The 19,758-nt window shown below is 38.3% G+C and overlaps 1 protein-coding gene across 2 annotated transcripts; it reads left to right on the top strand.

The window, feature by feature from the left end:
- Positions 1–351: 351 nt before the first annotated feature.
- Positions 352–18,079, top strand: POU1F1 (POU class 1 homeobox 1). 2 transcript variants are annotated; one of them, XM_051819177.2, is made up of 6 exons: positions 352–493; positions 3,665–3,736; positions 13,249–13,473; positions 15,836–16,000; positions 16,706–16,766; positions 17,869–18,079. In XM_051819177.2, exons 1-6 carry the CDS (start codon positions 352–354, stop codon positions 18,077–18,079), a joined length of 876 nt encoding a protein of 291 aa, XP_051675137.1. The 2 variants fall into 2 exon arrangements, with proteins under 2 accessions (XP_051675137.1, XP_008265321.2); XM_008267099.4 differs by having other exon boundaries at positions 3,587–3,736.
- The last annotated feature ends 1,679 nt before the right edge of the window (positions 18,080–19,758 follow it).

Here is a 19,758-nt window from a genome sequence, read left to right as displayed (position 1 = left end):
TTCTTTTCTCTCTTAAAAGTCTGAATTAATGAAGTTGTCAAGTCAAGTTTCAGATTTCTTCTTTCTCAACCTGTACCCCAGAACTGGCTTCCTTCTTGGGCATGGATTATGTTTGGGTAAGAAAGGAGGACGGTCCAGATTGATACAGCAATACTCCTGGGAAAAGACTATTAACATGTATAAAGGGATTTCCTTGCAGTATAAATTCTAGCACACGCCCTCCTGGTGCCCCAGAGCCTTCCTGATGTATATATGCAAGGAGTGAGAATTGAAGCGGCCCTTTGAGACAGTAATACAATAACACGGACTAGGGAGCAGCGGTTCTTCTTCTTTTTCTACTTTCTTTTGGGAATGAGTTGCCAATCTTTTGCTTCAGCTGATACCTTTATACCTCTGAATTCTGACGCTCCTGCAACTCTGCCTCTGATAATGCATCACAGCGCCGCTGAGTGTCTACCAGTCTCCAACCACACCACCAATGTGATGTCCACAGGTACTAACTACAATGTCAGTTTGCAAATGGCTAGACCTAAGTATTTCAGAACGGATGCTTTGTTTTACTTTCCCCTTCAATTTAATATGTTAAATATGAAGAATATTTTAAAAAGCCAAAATGTCTAAGATTGTTTAAAGAAATATTAATAAGTGCAATCATTTAAATTATTCTTGGCTTTATTATAATAAAGATGTTTTCTACCTAAGAAAACAATGAACTTGAATATTTTAATATGAAAGCACTGTGATGGAAATGGTTATGAAATAAGGAACAAAACAAACGTTCTAAAGCAGCTTAATGTTTAAAAGTCATTATGTTTTTATATTAAAGATTGATTTGATTTTTCAGACATTTCCGATGCATAAAAGGAGCTATTATATTATAATAAAAAACTGCATAATAATTTCCAATACCAATAACAGAGTTCAAAGAATAAAATAATTAACTTTTAATGGTCTTAGACTTTAATATATCATAAAACTTACAGTTCAAATCTAGAAGTAATATAACATAGGGAGTCCATAAACAGTTGATTTTTTCACATTATTATATTCTTTGAATTGTATCTATGAACTATATTAAATATGTTAAAAACTAAGAAAAATTGACTTCTAAAGCGATTTCCACCTCCAATCAAGTTTTAATATTTGTCCTTAGTAACTTTATTGAATAAAAAATAAACTTGAAAATTCAAGCACATTGTCTCAACACATCAACCAGATATATATATTTTGCTAGTAAATCAACTCCTTATCTGAGATGTAGCAAGCAGTGATTTATTTATTTATTTATTATTAAATCTTGAACTGAGTAAATTTCTTCCATTAAGTAGCAGCATGATATTCATTTTCCATTTGTTTTAAATGTACTTTTCATTTAGAAATGAAATGAACTGTTTCATATTTAGAAATCAAAACTTGAATCGATACAGTTATATTCTAATTTAAAGAATTTATGCTTGGTCTTTTATTATAACTAGGCAGTTTCCAAAAATATATTTAAATTTAACATCAAGTTTTAGCTGAGATTTTTAAAAATCTAGAGATGAGATAGTTGGGCTTTGGTAAAATCATTAATGAGATTTTTTTCCCACCTATCAAAAATTATCATAATTTAATTAAAAAAACAATACTGTAAGTAACTTCAAAGCACGCTGTTTGGAAAATATAATAAAGTGCTTCGTTCACGAAAAATATATGCTATAAATAAATCTAAACCTTGACCACACAGCTAATTATGTATTCACATAATAGATCTCTCTGTCTCTAGGTTGGGAATAAGGAGAATCATGTATTATTTCTTTAACCTACTGTGGTGAAGAGCATTTGACCAACATGAAAATAAAATTTAGAATTTAAGTAATGATGTTAAAAATGATCTAATTTTAGGCTCATAATTCTATTTATTTTTAAAAAGTAAATGTATATATATTTAGTAACTTTGCCGTCCTTTACCCAACTTCTTAAAATCAGAGAAACAAAATTATTTAAAACTAAGAAGTAAAAAAAAGAATAAAAAAGTCCCAAAATATTTTGACATAATAATGTTCAAATTAAAATTATATACATCAAATTATCTAAGAAGTATAAATTCTAACAAGAGCACTTTCGTACTTGTTTTGTCCATGTTTATTTGTGTAACTTTAGAATATATAGTAAAATGTTTACATGTAATCATGTTGTCAAATGAAATTAGTTGTTTCTACATGCCAGTTGTAAAATGAAAGCATGCAGATATTTTAAAAAGTGAAGGTGTTCCTTTGTTTAGAACAAATATTGTACTTTTATTATTATTATTTTAGAGAGAGACAGAGAAGAAAGGTCTTCTTTCCATTGGTTCACCCCCCCAAATGGCGGCTACGGCCGGCGCACTGCGCTGATCTGAAGCCAGGAGCCAGGTGCTTCCTCCTGGTCTCCCATGTGGGTGCAGGGCCCAAGCATTTGGCCCGTCCTCCACTGCCTTCCCTGGGCCACAGCACAGAGCTGGAATGGAAGAGGAGCAACCAGAACAGAACCAACGTCTCAACCGGGACTAGAATCCAGGGTGCCGGCGCCACAGGCAAAGGGTTAGCCTAGTGAGCCGCAGCGCCGGCCAAGTATTGTGCTTTCTTCATGAAGATGTCACACATTTTTATCACAAGGTTATTTTTCAATATTCTCAAAGTAACTTCATTCTATATATTACCTCATATTTACTCACTAAAGTATAGTTATATTTCCATATACACCATATTCAAGATGTAAAGGAAAGCTGAGAAAATAAAATACATAAGGAAACATTGACTAGTGGTTTTATTGTCAGTAGTACATTTTTTTGTCATCTTGGTGGAAGTTTAGCAATTCAAGTTTACTTTCATAATACACATTGATTCCATGAAATCTATAAGTACTTATGAGTAAGGTGATATATATATCTACTAGGTTCAGTCATTATGAAACCTAGTCACTGAACAGTCAATTAACTTCTTTTTTGGCCGGCTTTATCATTAGAGTGGTTGAATGGATTATGGGCATGAAACATCAACATCATCAATATCAGCATATTATGCATCTGTTACAGGTTTTTCATAACACCCTGAATGAAGTAGGAGTTTTATGATTATATCCAACATGAAGCTAGTTACTCCACCATTTCCTCATTGACAGAAGAAGTTTGTTAAGAGGATGAGTAAAAGTAAAAATTAATCACATCAATTTCTGTGTTTTCTTCCAGAGAAATACCACTTTATAATACCATGGTACACAGGAGTTTTAAGACTATTCTTCTAGTCAGTTGTTGCGATGTCTGTGTTGTGTGGGACTTACATGGGTTATGTAAATTCCAAAAAAACAAAGTAAGAACTGGCCAGTCATCCCTTTTTTGTGGGGCCCTTAGCTGTAGCACAGGACGTGGGATAATTAATGGAGGTTATTCTTCTCTTTGATGACCTCATTACCTGAAACAAACTTTGATGCCTAATTTTAACCTATTCATCAGAGAACCTCCAGCAAATGAGAAAAAAAGTGTTTTGCATAATCTTAAGAATGGCATAAATGTCTATTTTTGAAATTAAGTGAATGTGTCTTGAATCCTCATACATTTTCTTACCAGTCCCATCTATTTTGTCTTTGATCCAAACTCCTAAATGTTTGCACACACATTTGTTGGTGATGATGTTGGAAAACACAGCAACGGGACTTCATTATTCTGTACCTTCCTGTCATTATGGAAACCAGCCGTCAACCTATGGAGTGATGGCAGGTAAGCCAAATTGTCCTTATACATGACATTGATTTGCAGAGACTCTTTTTTTCTTTTCTTTTTTTTTTTTTTTTTTTTTTTTTGACAGGCAGAGTGGACAGTGAGAGAGAGAGACAGAGAGAAAGGTCTTCCTTTTTGCCGTTGGTTCACCCTCCAATGGCCGCCGCGGCCAGCGCACTGCGGCCGGCGCACCGCGCTGATCCGATGGCAGGAGCCAGGAGCCAGGTGCTTTTCCTGGTCTCCCATGGGGTGCAGGGCCCAAGCACCTGGGCCATCCTCCACTGCACTCCCTGGCCACAGCAGAGGGCTGGCCTGGAAGAGGGGCAACCAGGACAGAATCCGGCGCCCCGACCGGGACTAGAACCCGGTGTGCCGGCGCCGCTAGGCGAAGGATTAGCCTAGTGAGCCGCGGCGCCGGCCTGCAGAGACTCTTTGCTGGATTTCCTGGGCCCGAGCGAATAGTGACCAGATGTGATGAGAGATCTGATCACTTAGCCATGGAAATCACTGGGAAAACAACCACTTATTGAGATGTTCCCTGATTTGTGATGTCTGCTGAGATCACAGTTATATCTAATTGTCCTGTTTTACATCCTGAACTCTTGTTTCTTATATCCTACGTTCGCTTTGTGTAAGTTTTGTTTGAATTCACTGTAGTCAAATTCTGGGCTGTCCCGTGTTAATGATATTACAGGATTGCCTTCAGTAATAATACAGTAGTTACTAGTTTTATGGGGCTATTTAAATTTAATGTAGATTAAAATAACATAAAATGTGAAATTCGGCTCCTCAATTGCACTAGCACTATTGCAAGTGCTCAGTACCCTCATGTGGCTGGCTAGTTGCTAACGTATGAAAACAACACTGCAGAATACTCCCTTCATCACTATTTCTATAGGATATTTGGTCCATAAAGATAAACAAGACACTGAATGAAGGCTAAGAGTGATGTTCAGGGACTTTAGCAATAGCTGTTCCAGGCTGTGGCAGTCCCTTCTGAATTGCGTCTGAGTCTTAACTGAGACTGCAATAATTGAAATTATACACTTTTCTCTTCTGGCTAAGGAAAGTATCACTACACCATCTATAGCCATTTATTTACTGATGCTTATAAGAATGCATTGAAAGCATGGTTTTTAAAGAATGGGAACATCTGGCCAATGAAGTTCACTCATCTCAAAATTCATTGCTTAATTTCACAGAATGGCCAGATAAGTGATTTTAATGATTTAATGAACTATTTAGTTGTGCTATACATAGACTTTGTACTTGTTGCTCTGTTTATAAAGGAGATTTTTGATCTATATTTATTTCTTCAGCAGAAGAACTCATCAGTAACAATAAATTACGATGATATGATAAAATGTACATATGTCTGTGTGTGTGTTGTGTGTTGTATGTGTGTGTATGTATCTGTGTGATACTGAGAAAGAAATATTGGATAAACGAATCAGATGTTAGGAAAATCTTTTCTAACTTATTTCTATTTTGTTATCCAGGTTAGCAATAAAACACAAACACACATAATACAAACACACATACACACAAACATACACAAGGATTTATGCTTTTAATTTTGAAATAAAATGCAACAAATAATTTAGTTCACCAATCTTTTTTTTTTTCAGATTTATTTATTTGTTTGAAAGGTAGAGTTAGAGGCTGAGACGGAGAGAGGGAGATCTTTCATCTGCTCGTTCACTCCCCATATGGTTGCAATAGTCGGGGCTGGTCCGGGCTTGAGCTGGTCTCAGACAGGAGGAATCCAGGAGCCAGGAACTTCTTTCCAGGTCTGCCAGGTGGGTGGCAGAGGCCCAAGCCCTTGGGCCATCTTCCGCTGCCTTTGCAGGCACATTAACAGAGAGTTGGATTAGAAATGGAGCAACCAGGACAGGAGCCAGCACTCGTATGAGATGCTGGCATTGCAGGCAGCGGTATCACCCACTATATCACAATGCTGGGCCCTAGTTCACCAACTTGTGATGCCTCAAAGTTTCTTAGTTGGACACTAAATAAGATACTAAAATTTTAAAATAAAAATAATATCCCATGAAAATGTTGGCTTCCCTAACATTCTATCAAGCAGCATTTTGAGTAAGCTAGTGTCCTCACATTTATGATAAAACGAAGGCTAATGTTCCTAAAGATTGCTATGAATCCTGATGTTTTTATTTATCAATTAAGAAACAAGGAATGCTACCTTTTTTCTTCCTCTTTGAAACTTGATCACCTAGGATCCATATACTTGATAAAGTGTACTTAGTAAAATGTATGCATTAGCTACTGGAGGTACAAGTGGATGCTTCCTGTAGCCTTGGAACATTTTGATTATGCAGACAAGAAATGACAAGCTCATGGCCAAGTGCTCTTGTCTCCTGGAGGAAAGGCCTCGCAGTTCAGTCACAGGAGTCCCAGGAACAAGGATGCTTCTTCAGCTTTTTCTCTAACCAAGCAGGGTCTGACCCTCTAACAACTGCCCTTAGAACAGAAATGAAATCAGTCACCCAATAGCTACCACTACCTTCTCCCTCAAACAACTTAAGAGGGTTTTGTGCTAGCAGCTTGCTTCCCACTAAATCGAAGTGGGCTGTGGCTCGCCTATGAGTTTGGCATCAGGCTCAGACGTCAAGCAAACTTCCCGCTCTGGAGACTACAGCCAACGGGCCTGTTGGGCACATTGAGTGTCAATAGGCAGCTCAGGTTTTGCTGATAAAACTACCCTCAGTGAATTTGCTTTGCATTTTCCTCTTCCTCATCACAGTTAAAGGAAAGGTTCCTAGAAAAGGCTCTTAAAAGTATTCAAAACCTGGCTTAGTGACAAGATTTAGAGGTTCCACTGTAGAATTAAATATATTTTTTCATTAAAAGAAAGGCCATGCCAGTACAAGATTGCAATTGACTATTTTTAAGAAGGATATTATGAAAAGGTGATATGCTTTATAATTTGCCAACATGGCTATAGTTGACATATATTCAGTATTAGCATTTACTTAATGCAAGATTAAATCTTAGAGAATCTGAACTCTCCTGCCTTCATCCCCAGAGAAGCTGCACAAATTGAGTTATAAATACAGGAATTCAGAAATACGAGAGATCTAGTAGGAAATACACAATAGAAACCTAGTGATGTCATTTTAATGTTCTGAGAAATCAAAAAGTGTTAATCAACTCAATTGCTTCCACAAAATCCAAAGCCACAGAAGTGCCTTGCCAACAACAAAGACAGGTTCAGTGTCACATATTTACATGAAAAGGAATCCACAGAGGACTGTACTTCAAAGGTGTGAAATTATTTTATTTTAATATGGCTATTTTATTACCCATATTTTGTTGCATTAGTCTGAGCATTTTATTAAGTTAATAGCCCACAGAAAGGAAAGAACTAGAGCTAGAATTCTGTCAGGTTGGTAGAACTTTTAGAAACACTGAATGAAAGCATCTCATGGAACAGGTGCAGCTAAACAAAAGAAAATGACTAATTGGGAGCAATAAATTAGCCACCCCATTAACGCATTTCTAACCTTGCTCAAGTCACTTTAACGCCTCTGAATTTCAATCTTTTCTTGTCTACATTGTGGTGGGTGCAAGAACTCTATGACAATTGAGTTGCAGTAATTTTTTTTTTTTTTTGACAGGCAGAGAGAGAGAAACAGAGAGAAAGGTCTTCCTTTTCCGTTGGTTAACCCCCCCAGTGGCTGCTGCAGCTGGCACACCGCGCTGATCCGAAGGCAGAAGCCAGGTGCTTCTCCTGGTCTCCCATGTGGGTGCAGGGCCCAAGGACTTGGGCCATCCTCCACTGCACTCCCGGGCCACAGCAGAGAGCTGGCCTGGAAGAGGGGGAACCGAGACAGAATCCGGTGCCCCGACTGGGACTAGAACCCGGTGTGCTGGCACCGCAGGCAGAGGATTAGCCTAGTGAGCCACAGCGCTGGCCGAGTTGCAGTAAATTTGTATCAACTCAATCTGCTTTCTCTTTTGATCTTGACAGATATAGTGGCAGCTAAATTCCTGCTTCTGTTTCTTCATTCCTAAGAAGTTAGATAATTCAACAGTTATAGAAAAAAATAATAGAGAACAGAGACTTTTTTTTTTTTTTGACAGGCAGAGTGGACAGTGAGAGAGGGAGACTGAGAGAAAGGTCTTCCTTTGCCGTTGGTTCACCCTCCAATGGCCGCCGCGGCCGGCGCATCGCGCTGATCCAATGGCAGAAGCCAGGTGCTTCTCCTGGTCTCCCATGGGGTGCAGGGCCCAAGCACTTGGGCCATCCTCCACTGCGCTCCCTGGGCCATCCTACACTGCACTCCCTGGCCACAGCAGAGAGCTGGCCTGGAAGAGGGGCAACTGGGACAGAATCCGGAACCCCGACCGGGACTAGAACCCGGTGTGCCGGCGCCGCAAGGCAGAGGATTAGCCTAGTGAGCCGCGGTGCTGGTGAGAACAGAGACTTTCAAATGCTATTCAAAACCTTTTCTAGGCCAACACAAAAGGAAAAAGTTTCAAAATTCACTAAATTCTGATTAGTGGATATTTGAAATCTTTCTTGTTCTCCAGTTTCTAAAACAGAGTGAAATTTAGGAAAAGCGCCCAAAGAGTTCTTCACTTTCCCACTGCCTGGTGGAAACTGAGCAACAAATGTGGCAGTCTTAGGCCAGCCATAGTTAACACGATGTAACTGCCACACCAGGAGGTGGTGGCAGAGTCCTGGTTTAAAAAATACTGATCTAAGAGGAAAGAAGAAGAAAGGAAACACTATTATTTGGGAATTAATCAAGATGGCAAACAGCTGCTTTATTTAATAAGTAGATAATAAGAGCAAAGACTGAATCTGCTCTCTTCACCTGGGCTCACACAAATGGCAGCAGACCTCAGCGTGACCGCCGACCTGGAGAAAGCGTCTACCCAGCATTCCATCTTCCTCCCCCCCCACCCCCTTCAGCTTCCTTCCTCCAGTTCTCCCTCTTTCTCGCCCTACTTCCCTCCTCCCTCCTTTCTGTTCTCCCTTCCTTGTTTGCTTACTTTATTTTGTTTAATGTTCTTTCACCCTAAATTGTTCTTTTGTAGAAGTTCTAACAGAAGCAGTAATTCTGAAGATCTTTGGTCTCTGAACAGAAGCCATCATTCAATAGCAGTTATTTTCAACTTGTCTACCTTTTTCTGTAAAGAACAAGACAGGAAATGCCTCAAGCTTTCTAGTCTCTGTTACTATAGCAGAAAAATAGTCATAAGTAATAAATGAACAAATAGGCATGGCTGTGTTCCAGTTAATTATTTACAAAAGCAGGCAGCGGGGGCTGGCACCGTGGTGCAGGTTAAGCCTCCACCTGCAGCACTGGCATCCCCTGTGGGCGCCGGTTCGAGTACCAGCTGCTTCACTTTCGATCCAGCTCTCTGCTAATGACTGAGAAACTAGTGAAGGATTGGCCCAAGTGCTTGGGCCCCTGCACTTACAAAGGAGACCCCGAGGAGGGTCCTGGCTCTTGACTCTTTGCTTCGGATAGGTCGGCCCAGCTCTGGCCGTTGTGGCCATTTGGGAAGTGAATCAGCAGATGGAAGACCTCTCCTCTGTCTGTAACTCTGCCTCTCAACTAAATAAACAAATCTTTAAAAAAAAAAAAAAAGCAAGGAGTGGATCCTTTTTGTACTTGGACAGGACATACCAACACACAAAAGGGAAAGAGCGCTGTGGAAATCTATGATTTGCTTCAAGTTGTTGTGTTTCAAGTGTGTTGTGCATATAAAAAGGAGAGAGAAATGGAAACGTCAGTGTTCCTGTGCATGTCAACATCAGGGGGTACATTTTATGCTGTCCCTTTGCCTCCTCTGTTGTCGTAAAGCTTCCACCCTGTATCCTGATGTCAGCTAGCGAGATGCCACAGAGATCAATTTGCCCCATTCCACGGTACATTGACTTAGCAGCGCCTTGCAAGGCAAGCCCTGTCTCTGTCCCCCTTTGCTATAAATGATTTACCATTTGTTCTCTTTCTACCTCCACCACACAAAAATGCACAGAGAGCAGTTCCGACAGGCCGTGGCACATGTGTCTGCATGTGAAAATGGACTTGTGACTGTACAGAGTGTGCAGACACTTCCACACTATTAAGCATGCACTTGTCTAGATCTAATGACAACTTTGCTCGGGCAATGTTTTGGAAAATCTTTGGAAGACTTCTGCTGCACTTGACTCGCCCCTTTTAGAAAAAGTCTTTTTTTTTTTTTTTTTTGACTCTTTTTAGTTTGTAGAAACACAGACTTTAAAACAACAGGAGAAATACCTTGCCACTTATACCATAGCATCTTTTCTCCATACTCTCTCAAATACAAGATTGAAACAGAAATTTGTTTGGCTGTGCTTGTAACTACCTAGTGAATTTCTGTGCAAAATCAGTTCCATGAAAACTGACACCTGCAGATAATTGTGGATGCTGTCATACAAGAGAAAATAGAAGTATGTGAGGCTCAGATTTTCCTTCTTGGCTGGAGGTCAAATGTTAGAGCATTCTATTTCTTGTCCACTTTTAATGAACTCCCTTCTAATTTATTTTTTATGTATCCACTTTTCCAAAGGAGTTATAATGTATAAAATACCTCTAAGCTTTCTTGATCTAGGGATGGCATGTGTCTAATATTCTCTGAACTAATTATAAATGTTTTGTCTTAAGGCATTTGCTTAATGCAGCTCAATGTGTTCAACTGCAGGGAAAAAAACTTTAAAGGAAAGTCATTTAATTTACCTGAGTACATCTTGCCTGCCAAATGAATTGGGTAATTATTTTTATGTGGTTAATTGCAACATTTATTGGAATTCAATTCTTCTTTGAACTGTATAACTAATCTGTCTTGGAATCAGAGGAAAGTTAAATAATTTCTTTTTACTTAAATTTCTTAAATTATAAGTTTGGGGAAACACACACACACACATATATATCCTTCTTAACTTGTTTTTACATATCTATCTATAAGGATAAAGAATGCAGCAAGTGTTAAGTGAGTAAAAAATATTTCATAGAAGATTTATAGTATTCATGATTATGATTAACAAGAGGAACAGAAAGTAATGATTAATAGTACTAAAATATTCAGAAATTAAATTTATGTAAAATCTACAACTCCATATGAGTCTCCCACATGGATAATAGTGGACAAAGCACTTGGAACATCTTATGGCGCTTTCCCAGGCGCGTTATTGGGAGTTGGCTTGGATGCGAAGCAGCCCAGACTCAAACTGGTGCTCATATGGGATGCCAGCGTCACACGCAACAGCTTCACTCACTTTGACAAGGTGCACACCCTGATACAATCAGGCTCTTTATGGCTTTTCTGTGATCTAATCAGCACACTTTACACCATAGCACAAAATGGAATGTTGTCATTTGCAGAAGTAAAACTGGATGATTTGGGTTTGTAAAATAACATAGACTTTTCAAGGCAAAATAGTGTGTTCCAAATTTTTTTCCCACTTTTAAGCAGCCATGCACTTTTCTTTGATCCTTCACTTGTATGTTTACTTTTCTTCAGAAAAATGATGTTCTGTTGGATTGCGGTGTACTTTATAATCACATATTCTCATGTAAATAATATAAACCAACAATTTGCTGACTTAACATGGTTCTTTGCTCATTATATATTGATATATTAATACAAGATTTATATATTCTGGTGAAATACATTATTACTCATGTCTTTGAATTATGAATGTATTTATGCAAAAATAATAGGCAGCATAAACTCCTGATGTGATTTTTAGTAAGTTTCTAAGAATAAGTATTGCATATATTCTGTAGCAATTGATTTTTAAATATTTATTTAAACTCATAAGAACAGTGATTAATTACTCTACATTTTTATATCCAAATGTCTTGATTATGCATGTTATTTAATATAAATTTAATTGAAAATTTTTTTAAGATTTATTTATTTGTTTGAAAGACAGTTACAGAGAGGGAGGTAGATACAGAGCCAGAGGTCTTCCATTCACTGGTTCACTCCATAAATGGCCACTACGGCCAGAGCTGAGCTCATCCAAAACCAGGAGCTTCTTCCAGGTCTGCCCCGTGGTTCAAGGGTCCAAGGACTAGTTTGGAAGTGGAACAGCCAGGACTTGAGCTGGTGCCCATATGGGATGATAGCACTGCAGGCTGGGGCTTTAATCCACTGTGCTACAGCATCAGCCTTTCAATTGAAATCTACCAATAAAACCTGTAATATAGTGAGGAAAAAAAGTGGAACAAAATTTGGCCCATGTACCATACTCTCAGCTATGCTCCAAACTAGGATAGACTCTTCTCTCCTAATGAGGAATAAAATCTGAAAACATTTTTTTAAATTTCATAGTATTTTATCTTTTTTGTGATCTGTCATTTCACCCGCTCAGTAGGGCTCATACATCATCACTGTCGGATAATTACCCATCATATCTGGGACTGCAATGTTCCTTGTCACTTATTTTTGCTTCTCCTTAAAAAATAATGTAGATGTGACTTCACTATATATTTTTCAAGAAATTTTGTAACTCTCATTTTACTAGTACACTTAATAATAAGAACTTTTTTATTGACTCCCCAAATCTATTTAACCACATTAGTGTATTTTATGTTTTCATAACTCTTTATACCTGTCTTGTTACATTTGAAGACACAGATATTTCTCACAGAAATTAAGCATTCAGCAGTAAAACAGTGGGACGTTTTAATACTGTAAAATCAATTTCTCAATCACAGGAGAACTCCTCAGTGCTAGTCTTAGCACCTTGAGTATAACAAACATCACAGATAACTTGTTCAATGAATTAACAAACCAGAGCTCAACACAGGCATTCTGCTTCTGGTGGAGCCTCAGAAAGTTATGTTTTAAGAAAGAAAAAAATGAAGGTAAACTGGTAAGCTGACATTTTTTTTTTTTTTTGACAGGCAGGCAGAGTGGACAGTAAGAGAGAGAGACAGAGAGAAAGGTCTTCTTTTTCCATTGGTTCACGCCCCAATGGCCGCTGCGGCCAGCGCACCGCACTGCGCTGATCTGAAGCCAGGAGCCAGGTGCTTCTCCTGGTCTCCCATGGGGTGCAGGGCCCAAGCACTTGGGCCATCCTCCACTGTTCTCCCGGGCCACAGCAGTGAGCTGGACTGGAAGAGGAGCAACTGGGACTAGAACCCGGTGCCCCGACTGGGACTAGAACCTGGTGTGCTGGCGCTGCAGGCGGAGGATTAGCTATTGAGCCGTGGCACCGGCTGAAAACTGCCATTTTTAGAAGTTGCTTGTTTTACTTCAGTCAGGGCAATCTCCTGCTTCTTTCCTTTCACATTAGCTTTGATTTTGCTCCTCTGGAGAAGGTGGAACATTAGCGCCATTTCTACTAAGCTGCTCTGACTCCTACTTTGGAAGACTGAAAGTTAAGGTAACCTTTAACCACTGAGGCTGGTGATAGCAGAGTAATGGGCTCTAGCAAGGAAAACCCTGGCTTTGCATAGAAATTAGAGATATTAACAAATGGCCCTTTCCTTTTCCTTGTTCACTCCCAGGTAGTTTAACCCCTTGTCTTTATAAGTTTCCTGACCACACCTTGAGTCACGGATTCCCTCCCTTACATCAGCCACTCCTGGCGGAGGACCCCACAGCTGCTGATTTCAAGCAAGAACTCAGGCGGAAAAGCAAACTGGCGGAAGAGCCAATAGACATGGATTCTCCAGAAATCCGCGAACTTGAAAAGTTTGCCAATGAATTTAAAGTGAGAAGGATTAAGTTGGGTATGTTTTTTTTTTTTTTTTTTAAGATTTATTTAATTATTTGAAACAGTTACAGAGAGAAGTAGAGACAGAGAGAGAGGTCTTCCATCTGCTGGTTCACTCCCCAAATGACCACAATGGCTGGAGCTGAGCCGATCCAAAGCCAGGAGCCAGGAGCTTCTTCTGGGTCTCCCATGTGGGTACAGAGGCCCAAGCACTTGGGCCATCCTCTGCTGCTTTCCCAGGCACATTGGCAGGAAGCTGGATTGGTAGTGGCCCAGTCGGGACTTGAACTGGTGGCCATATGGGATGCCAGCGCTGCAGGCCAGGGCTTTAACCCGCTGTCCGCCCCGAGTATGTGTTTTTTAAAGCAATGGGTCAAATGACGGGGTCTGCAAATCTTTACTCTTCCTACTGTTCAGTCTCTTCTACACTGTTTAGAAGTTTAAACAGTCATTCTACATTTTCAGTGTGGACTTTTTATAAAAAGCCTACAAAAACCGCTATTTCCTTGTATATTCTTGGCCCCAGTACATAGATTTCAAAATTAATAGTATTCTTTTCCAACTTAGCCTCTCAAAATTAGTTTTGGAGTGCCCTTTTAGTCCACATTTTCTTTGTATAGATAATGCATTCATTTGATACCAAACCGTGAAGGGTATAGGGACTTGAAGACAGTCTGTTTTTCCTGTTTATCAACGTTATTAATGTCTTGTACATCTTCCCAGATATAGCTCATACATATATAAGCAAATATTCATACTTTTTTCACGCCAGTATTTGTTGGAGACTTTTCGTTATTAATTTGCTTAGAGCTCCTTTCCTTTTATGGATCTGTCAAATTCCACTTTACAAATACACTGCAATTTACTTAACCAGTCCTCTACTGCTAGGAATGTTTAGAATATTTTGCTGTTAAAATCAATGCCACGGTGATTAGCCTTAAAACTGTCATTTTGTATCTATATAAATAAATGTTTAGAAAAAATGTTAGAAGCAACCCTAGGCAAAAAAGAAAAAATGCCATATGAAATAGAACTTGTATTGTAATTTTGATGGATACTGTCAAATTGGACTCTAGCAGTTGTACCAAATTTATTACTATGAGGAGTGCCTCTTTTGCCATCCTCAGAATGTAAGCTCCAAGAAGGCATAAGGTTTTTGGTTTTTGTATTTTCTTTTGCTTTCTCCTTAATGGTATATCTCCAGCACTGGGAACAGAGGCTGTAATATTGAATAAACAATGGAGGAAGGAAAAAATATGCTATTGATTTAATATTTGCAAATCAGATAGGTCAAAGTAGCATCTCATTGTAGATTCATTCTAAATTTCTCTTATTATGTGTAGAATGAAGTGTTTTCTTTCTTATGTTTTGCTGTCACTTGTATGCATTCTTTGTGAACTACCTAAGGAGAATCTATGCTCATTTTCTATTGAAAAATGTTTTAATATAAAATAATAATTAAGTTCAGTTAACATCCATAAAGTAGTACATTTTTTAAAAATGGATTGAAAAAGTAATTCAAACCTCTGCATTTGTGGAATGAACCACAGGTAATTTTAAAATAATATTTATCAATGGGCATCGCATGTAATCATTTTGTACAAATAGGTATGTAGCCTTGGGCAATGAAATAATATGTGGTTGCCACTTTCAATATAAACACAATAGAGGCACCTTTTTTTAACAATTATTTTCAGATTTATACTTATAGTTCTGTGAATGTTTCAAGTTATATGGTGATGGTTTATTTCAGCTGTATTTTTTAAAAAGTTTGGAACAACCAACAAGGATATTTTGCCTGGAGATAGAAACATTACCAAACAATATAATAAATAAATATGCTCAGAGATATGCATAAAACATATGATCACAGCCTGGTAATAAACATGTTTTTAGAGGCAGTAAGCATCATTATTAATTTTACTTGACACTCTTCAGCAATCTAGTTGAATTTTTCACTCTTACAATGGAAATAAAAATATTTATATCACCATAGATTTTATGGATTTTGGTTAGTATGTTAAAAATTTTAAGCATATATCAGATGTTTAAAATTGTTTAAAAATACAAGAACTTTTAAGTGTCTTGCAAAGTGTTTATGACCTACCTATCCAACTTGTCTAAATACTATGAATGGCTGATGTCCCTATCTGAATTTTTTGACTTCCAGGGGAAAAACAATTTACTAACTAGAGGGAATATTTGTTGAAGCACTGTACAGTCTTACCCTGATCCTTATTAAATAATGTAAGTCTCCAAAAATAAATAAGAACCAGAATTTAAAAATTTGCAAAGAATGCTGCCAGATTTGTGTAAGCATGGGCCAAAATGAATGCTCCGGAATAGCTGGCGCTAACGGTCTCAATGTCCTTCCACAGGATACACCCAGACGAATGTCGGGGAAGCACTGGCAGCTGTGCACGGCTCTGAATTCAGTCAGACCACTATCTGCCGATTTGAGAACTTGCAGCTCAGCTTTAAAAATGCCTGCAAACTAAAAGCAATATTATCCAAATGGCTGGAGGAAGCTGAGCAAGTCGGAGGTATAAAAGCTTTGTCTCTGAAAACTGCCCGATGTTTTAACCTAACAATAGGAGCTCCAACTGGTAGAATTAATGATAAAGCGAAAGGTGGGAGAGCACTCTCCTTTTCTTTGGAGATAAAAACTAAATATCTTGCTATATAATAGTGCAAAAGGTGGGGAAGGCAAGTGTCAAAATGTTTACTGAGAACAAGTAGGTAAGGAAAGCTCTCTAGATAAAGAGGCATCTGCAGGAAGAGGTGTAACACATTTTTAACATGTGCAGATTTTTTGCCTCTACTATACTGAAGTAAATGTACATAATCATTTTTTCAAGCTAATATTAATGAATGCAGAGCCTTGTACGCACTTGACATTCAAGAAAACAGATGAGCAATTTAAGGCTATCAAGTTATCTGCTCATACTAATGTCAAGACTGGAAAAACAGCAAGGTTTGCAAGTATTCACATGAAGTGTTTTAACAAAGGTGAGGAGAGGATATCATTTGAAAGAAATTATCTTTTCAAGGATAATACTTATCTCTACATTAACATCTCCTTTAGCATCTGTAATATAAAATGACATAGACTGTAAAACATTCAAGTCAAGAATGCGTGGAAGTTTTATTTTGCATTTTTTATAAAGAAAATTTGAACCCCAAGTCTGATAGGAGGTTAACAAAATCTACGTGGTGTTTGTAATTATCCTTCTTTTCCCATTGCACAGCTTTATACAATGAAAAAGTGGGAGCAAATGAAAGGAAAAGGAAACGGAGGACGACCATAAGGTATTCTTTTGAGATACTAAAATCACTAGAGGAAGAAAAAGATAGCTTACAAATGGAATCAGCACCTGATTGTACTGTAGTGCAGCATAAACACACAAATGGAAGATGAGGAATCAACTGAAGATCTAAGATAACATTATTAAACTTTAAAAACAATATAAATGGAGAACCAGTAATTTTTACAATTTGGTGGGAAAGTACGTATTGTTTGATTCAAGAACCCTTTTGCCCCAATAGTTTTTGATAAAAATAGAAACAAAACAATCATTTTTTTTTTAAGATTTTTTATTTATTTATTTGAGATGTAGAGTTAGACAGTGAGAGGCCTAGAGAGAGAGAGAGAGAGAGGGAGGTCTTCCTTCCGTTGGTTCACTCCCCAATGGCCACACGGTGCTTCTTCATGGTCTCCCATGCTGGTGCAGGGGCCCAAGGACTTGGGTCATCTTCTACTGCCTTCCCAGGCCACAGCAGAGAGCTGGACTAGAAGAGGAGCAGCTAGAACTAGAACCACCCATATGCGAGGCCAGCACAGCAGGCGGAGGATTAACCTACTGCACCATGGTGTTGGCCCTCAAACAATCATTTCTGAGAGTGTGATCACTTCTGCTGTTTTACCTTATTAAAAAGAACAAAACTAGTAATCAGTATTTCATTCTCAAAGTCTCTTAAAGTCTTGCATTTCACTACGGAAAGATTGTTGATATTTTCTGCAGTTTCTGTGAGGCACCACAGGAAAAGACAGGTTTTGTTTGGGTTGTTTACTTGTTAGCTAGACATCTCACTAACTGTTGAGTAACCGAAATGATTTGGGGGAGCACATTTAGAAATGCCTATGGAAATATTCGTTCCTTTTCAAGAACGTGGTGCCCTCTTGTGGCATAAAGTGGGATAAACACAGAAAGTAACCTGACTGGCATAAGAAACATCGAAATGTTTAGCAAATCGTGTTTGTCTTTGCTTGATGAGCTTCGAAAATATTTCTTTAAGTCTCCTTTTTTGTTAGTATTTACAAAATTGAATCTAAGTAGTTTCAATCTGCCAAAAAGAAAAAAAAAACACTAAAAACAACCTAATCTCACCCTCTGTCCCCATCCTACCCCAGCATTGCAGCTAAAGACGCTCTGGAGAGACACTTCGGAGAGCAGAACAAGCCTTCCTCTCAAGAAATCACGCGGATGGCTGAAGAACTGAACCTAGAGAAAGAAGTAGTAAGAGTTTGGTTTTGCAACCGAAGGCAGAGAGAAAAGCGGGTAAAAACAAGTCTGAATCAAAGTTTATTTTCTATTTCTAAGGAGCATCTTGAATGCAGATAAGATTGTCTGGTTAGTAGTAGCCATTCCTCCCCCCATACACCACCACCCACCCATTTTTTTCCTTCCTTTCTTTCCCCAGAAAAAACAGAAATTACTTGGTTAACTTAAAAACTCATTTCATACAAAGAACTTTTTGCAGATTTTCTTCCTCTATTTTAAAAACATCATCCAACAATTTGTATTGTTATCTTCTTTAAAATAATTATTCTCAGAAGTCACGTGGTACATTGTAAGCCAAAGAAGCTAACAGGAATAAAACGAGTCTCTGCTCACAGACAAGGTTATGAGGCCACATAAGGTTCTTTTCACTTAAAAGTTCCTTTTTGGAGCCTCTTCATTAGCATGTTAGCCTCATGGCGAGTGATGTCACATATTTAAAGACTACCTAATTATAAAATAAGCTAGCCAATATTCCACTTAACAACTCTGATAGTTTGAACTGAAAGTTTTGAACTTGAGGGCCAATATAGGTTCCTTAGAATTTTATTATGACATTAAGAACCTCTATCATAATTGACACCTTTGAAGCAAATATTTAGAGCATAGGGCCCAAAGAAGTGTTTCACAGCAATTTGTTTATTATTTTTTAAATCTTTCCAAACATTAGCTTTTTGCTGTTGAGCCACAGCAAATGTACTTTATGGATTCTTGCATCCTGAACTGTTAACACCAGGGCAGGGCAGACCCCTGGTGTGTCTGCTGTTACTTCTCCAGGTTTGCCAAAGTGTTGGCTCACAGTAGGCGTGCAGTCTTTGTTAAATGAATGAATGAGTGGAATGCTAACAATGACTACAGATACACAGGCTGCACCTACTTAATTTAAAAATGTAGTTTTGAAATCTCAACTAGAAAATCATCTTAACTCCTGTAAAAAAAGACTAACTTTTGGCATCACCAGAATCTCATTTATTAAGAAAAATGTGGGGGCTGGCGCTGTGGCTCACTTAGTTAATCCTCCGCCTGCGGCGCCGGCATCCCAATGGGTGCCGGGTTCTAGTCCCAGTTGCTCCTCTTCCAATCCAGCTCTCTGCTGTGGCCTGTGAAAGCAGTGGAGGATGGCCCAAGTGCTTGGGCTCCTGCACCCACATGGGAGACCAGGAAGAAGCACCTGGCTCCTGATCAGCGCAGCGCCGGCCATAGCGGCCATTTGGGGAGTGAACCAGTGGAAGGAAGATCTTTCTCTCTGTCTCTGACTGTCTAGAACTCTGTCAAATAAATAAAAAATATTTATTAAAAAAATAAAAATGCTTGATATGTTGAGCTTTTCAGTTCTGGCAACTGTATCTCAAAGACCATATTTATTTAATTTGTAACACTGCACTTTGAATCTCACAAGAGCAAACTCCAATGTGATATAAACCTAGCTCAATGATATTTTTTCTTTTTGCATTTTGAATGTAAATCTGCTGGCAATATTTATGTAATTTGTTTTGTGTAACAAAAATGGAAACTATTAGGCCAAATTTTGCTTTAGAATGCTATGCTTACTAAATATACTGTCACTCTCTTACTTTTCCTAAGGATCTCACATTATCCAGGTCAAAATCTACATAGATGATGTATTCACATGACACCCCTACATAGTCACCATCAACTGAATGGCTAGAATTTTTATATATTACTAACCAAAAAGATTTTTAACACTCACTGTACCCCATTAAAGGTACAAGTATTTCATG

This window comes from Oryctolagus cuniculus, chromosome 4 (genome assembly GCF_964237555.1).
Source record: "Oryctolagus cuniculus chromosome 4, mOryCun1.1, whole genome shotgun sequence".
NCBI lineage: Eukaryota > Metazoa > Chordata > Mammalia > Lagomorpha > Leporidae > Oryctolagus > Oryctolagus cuniculus.
This window is presented reverse-complemented; position numbering and strand designations above follow the sequence as displayed.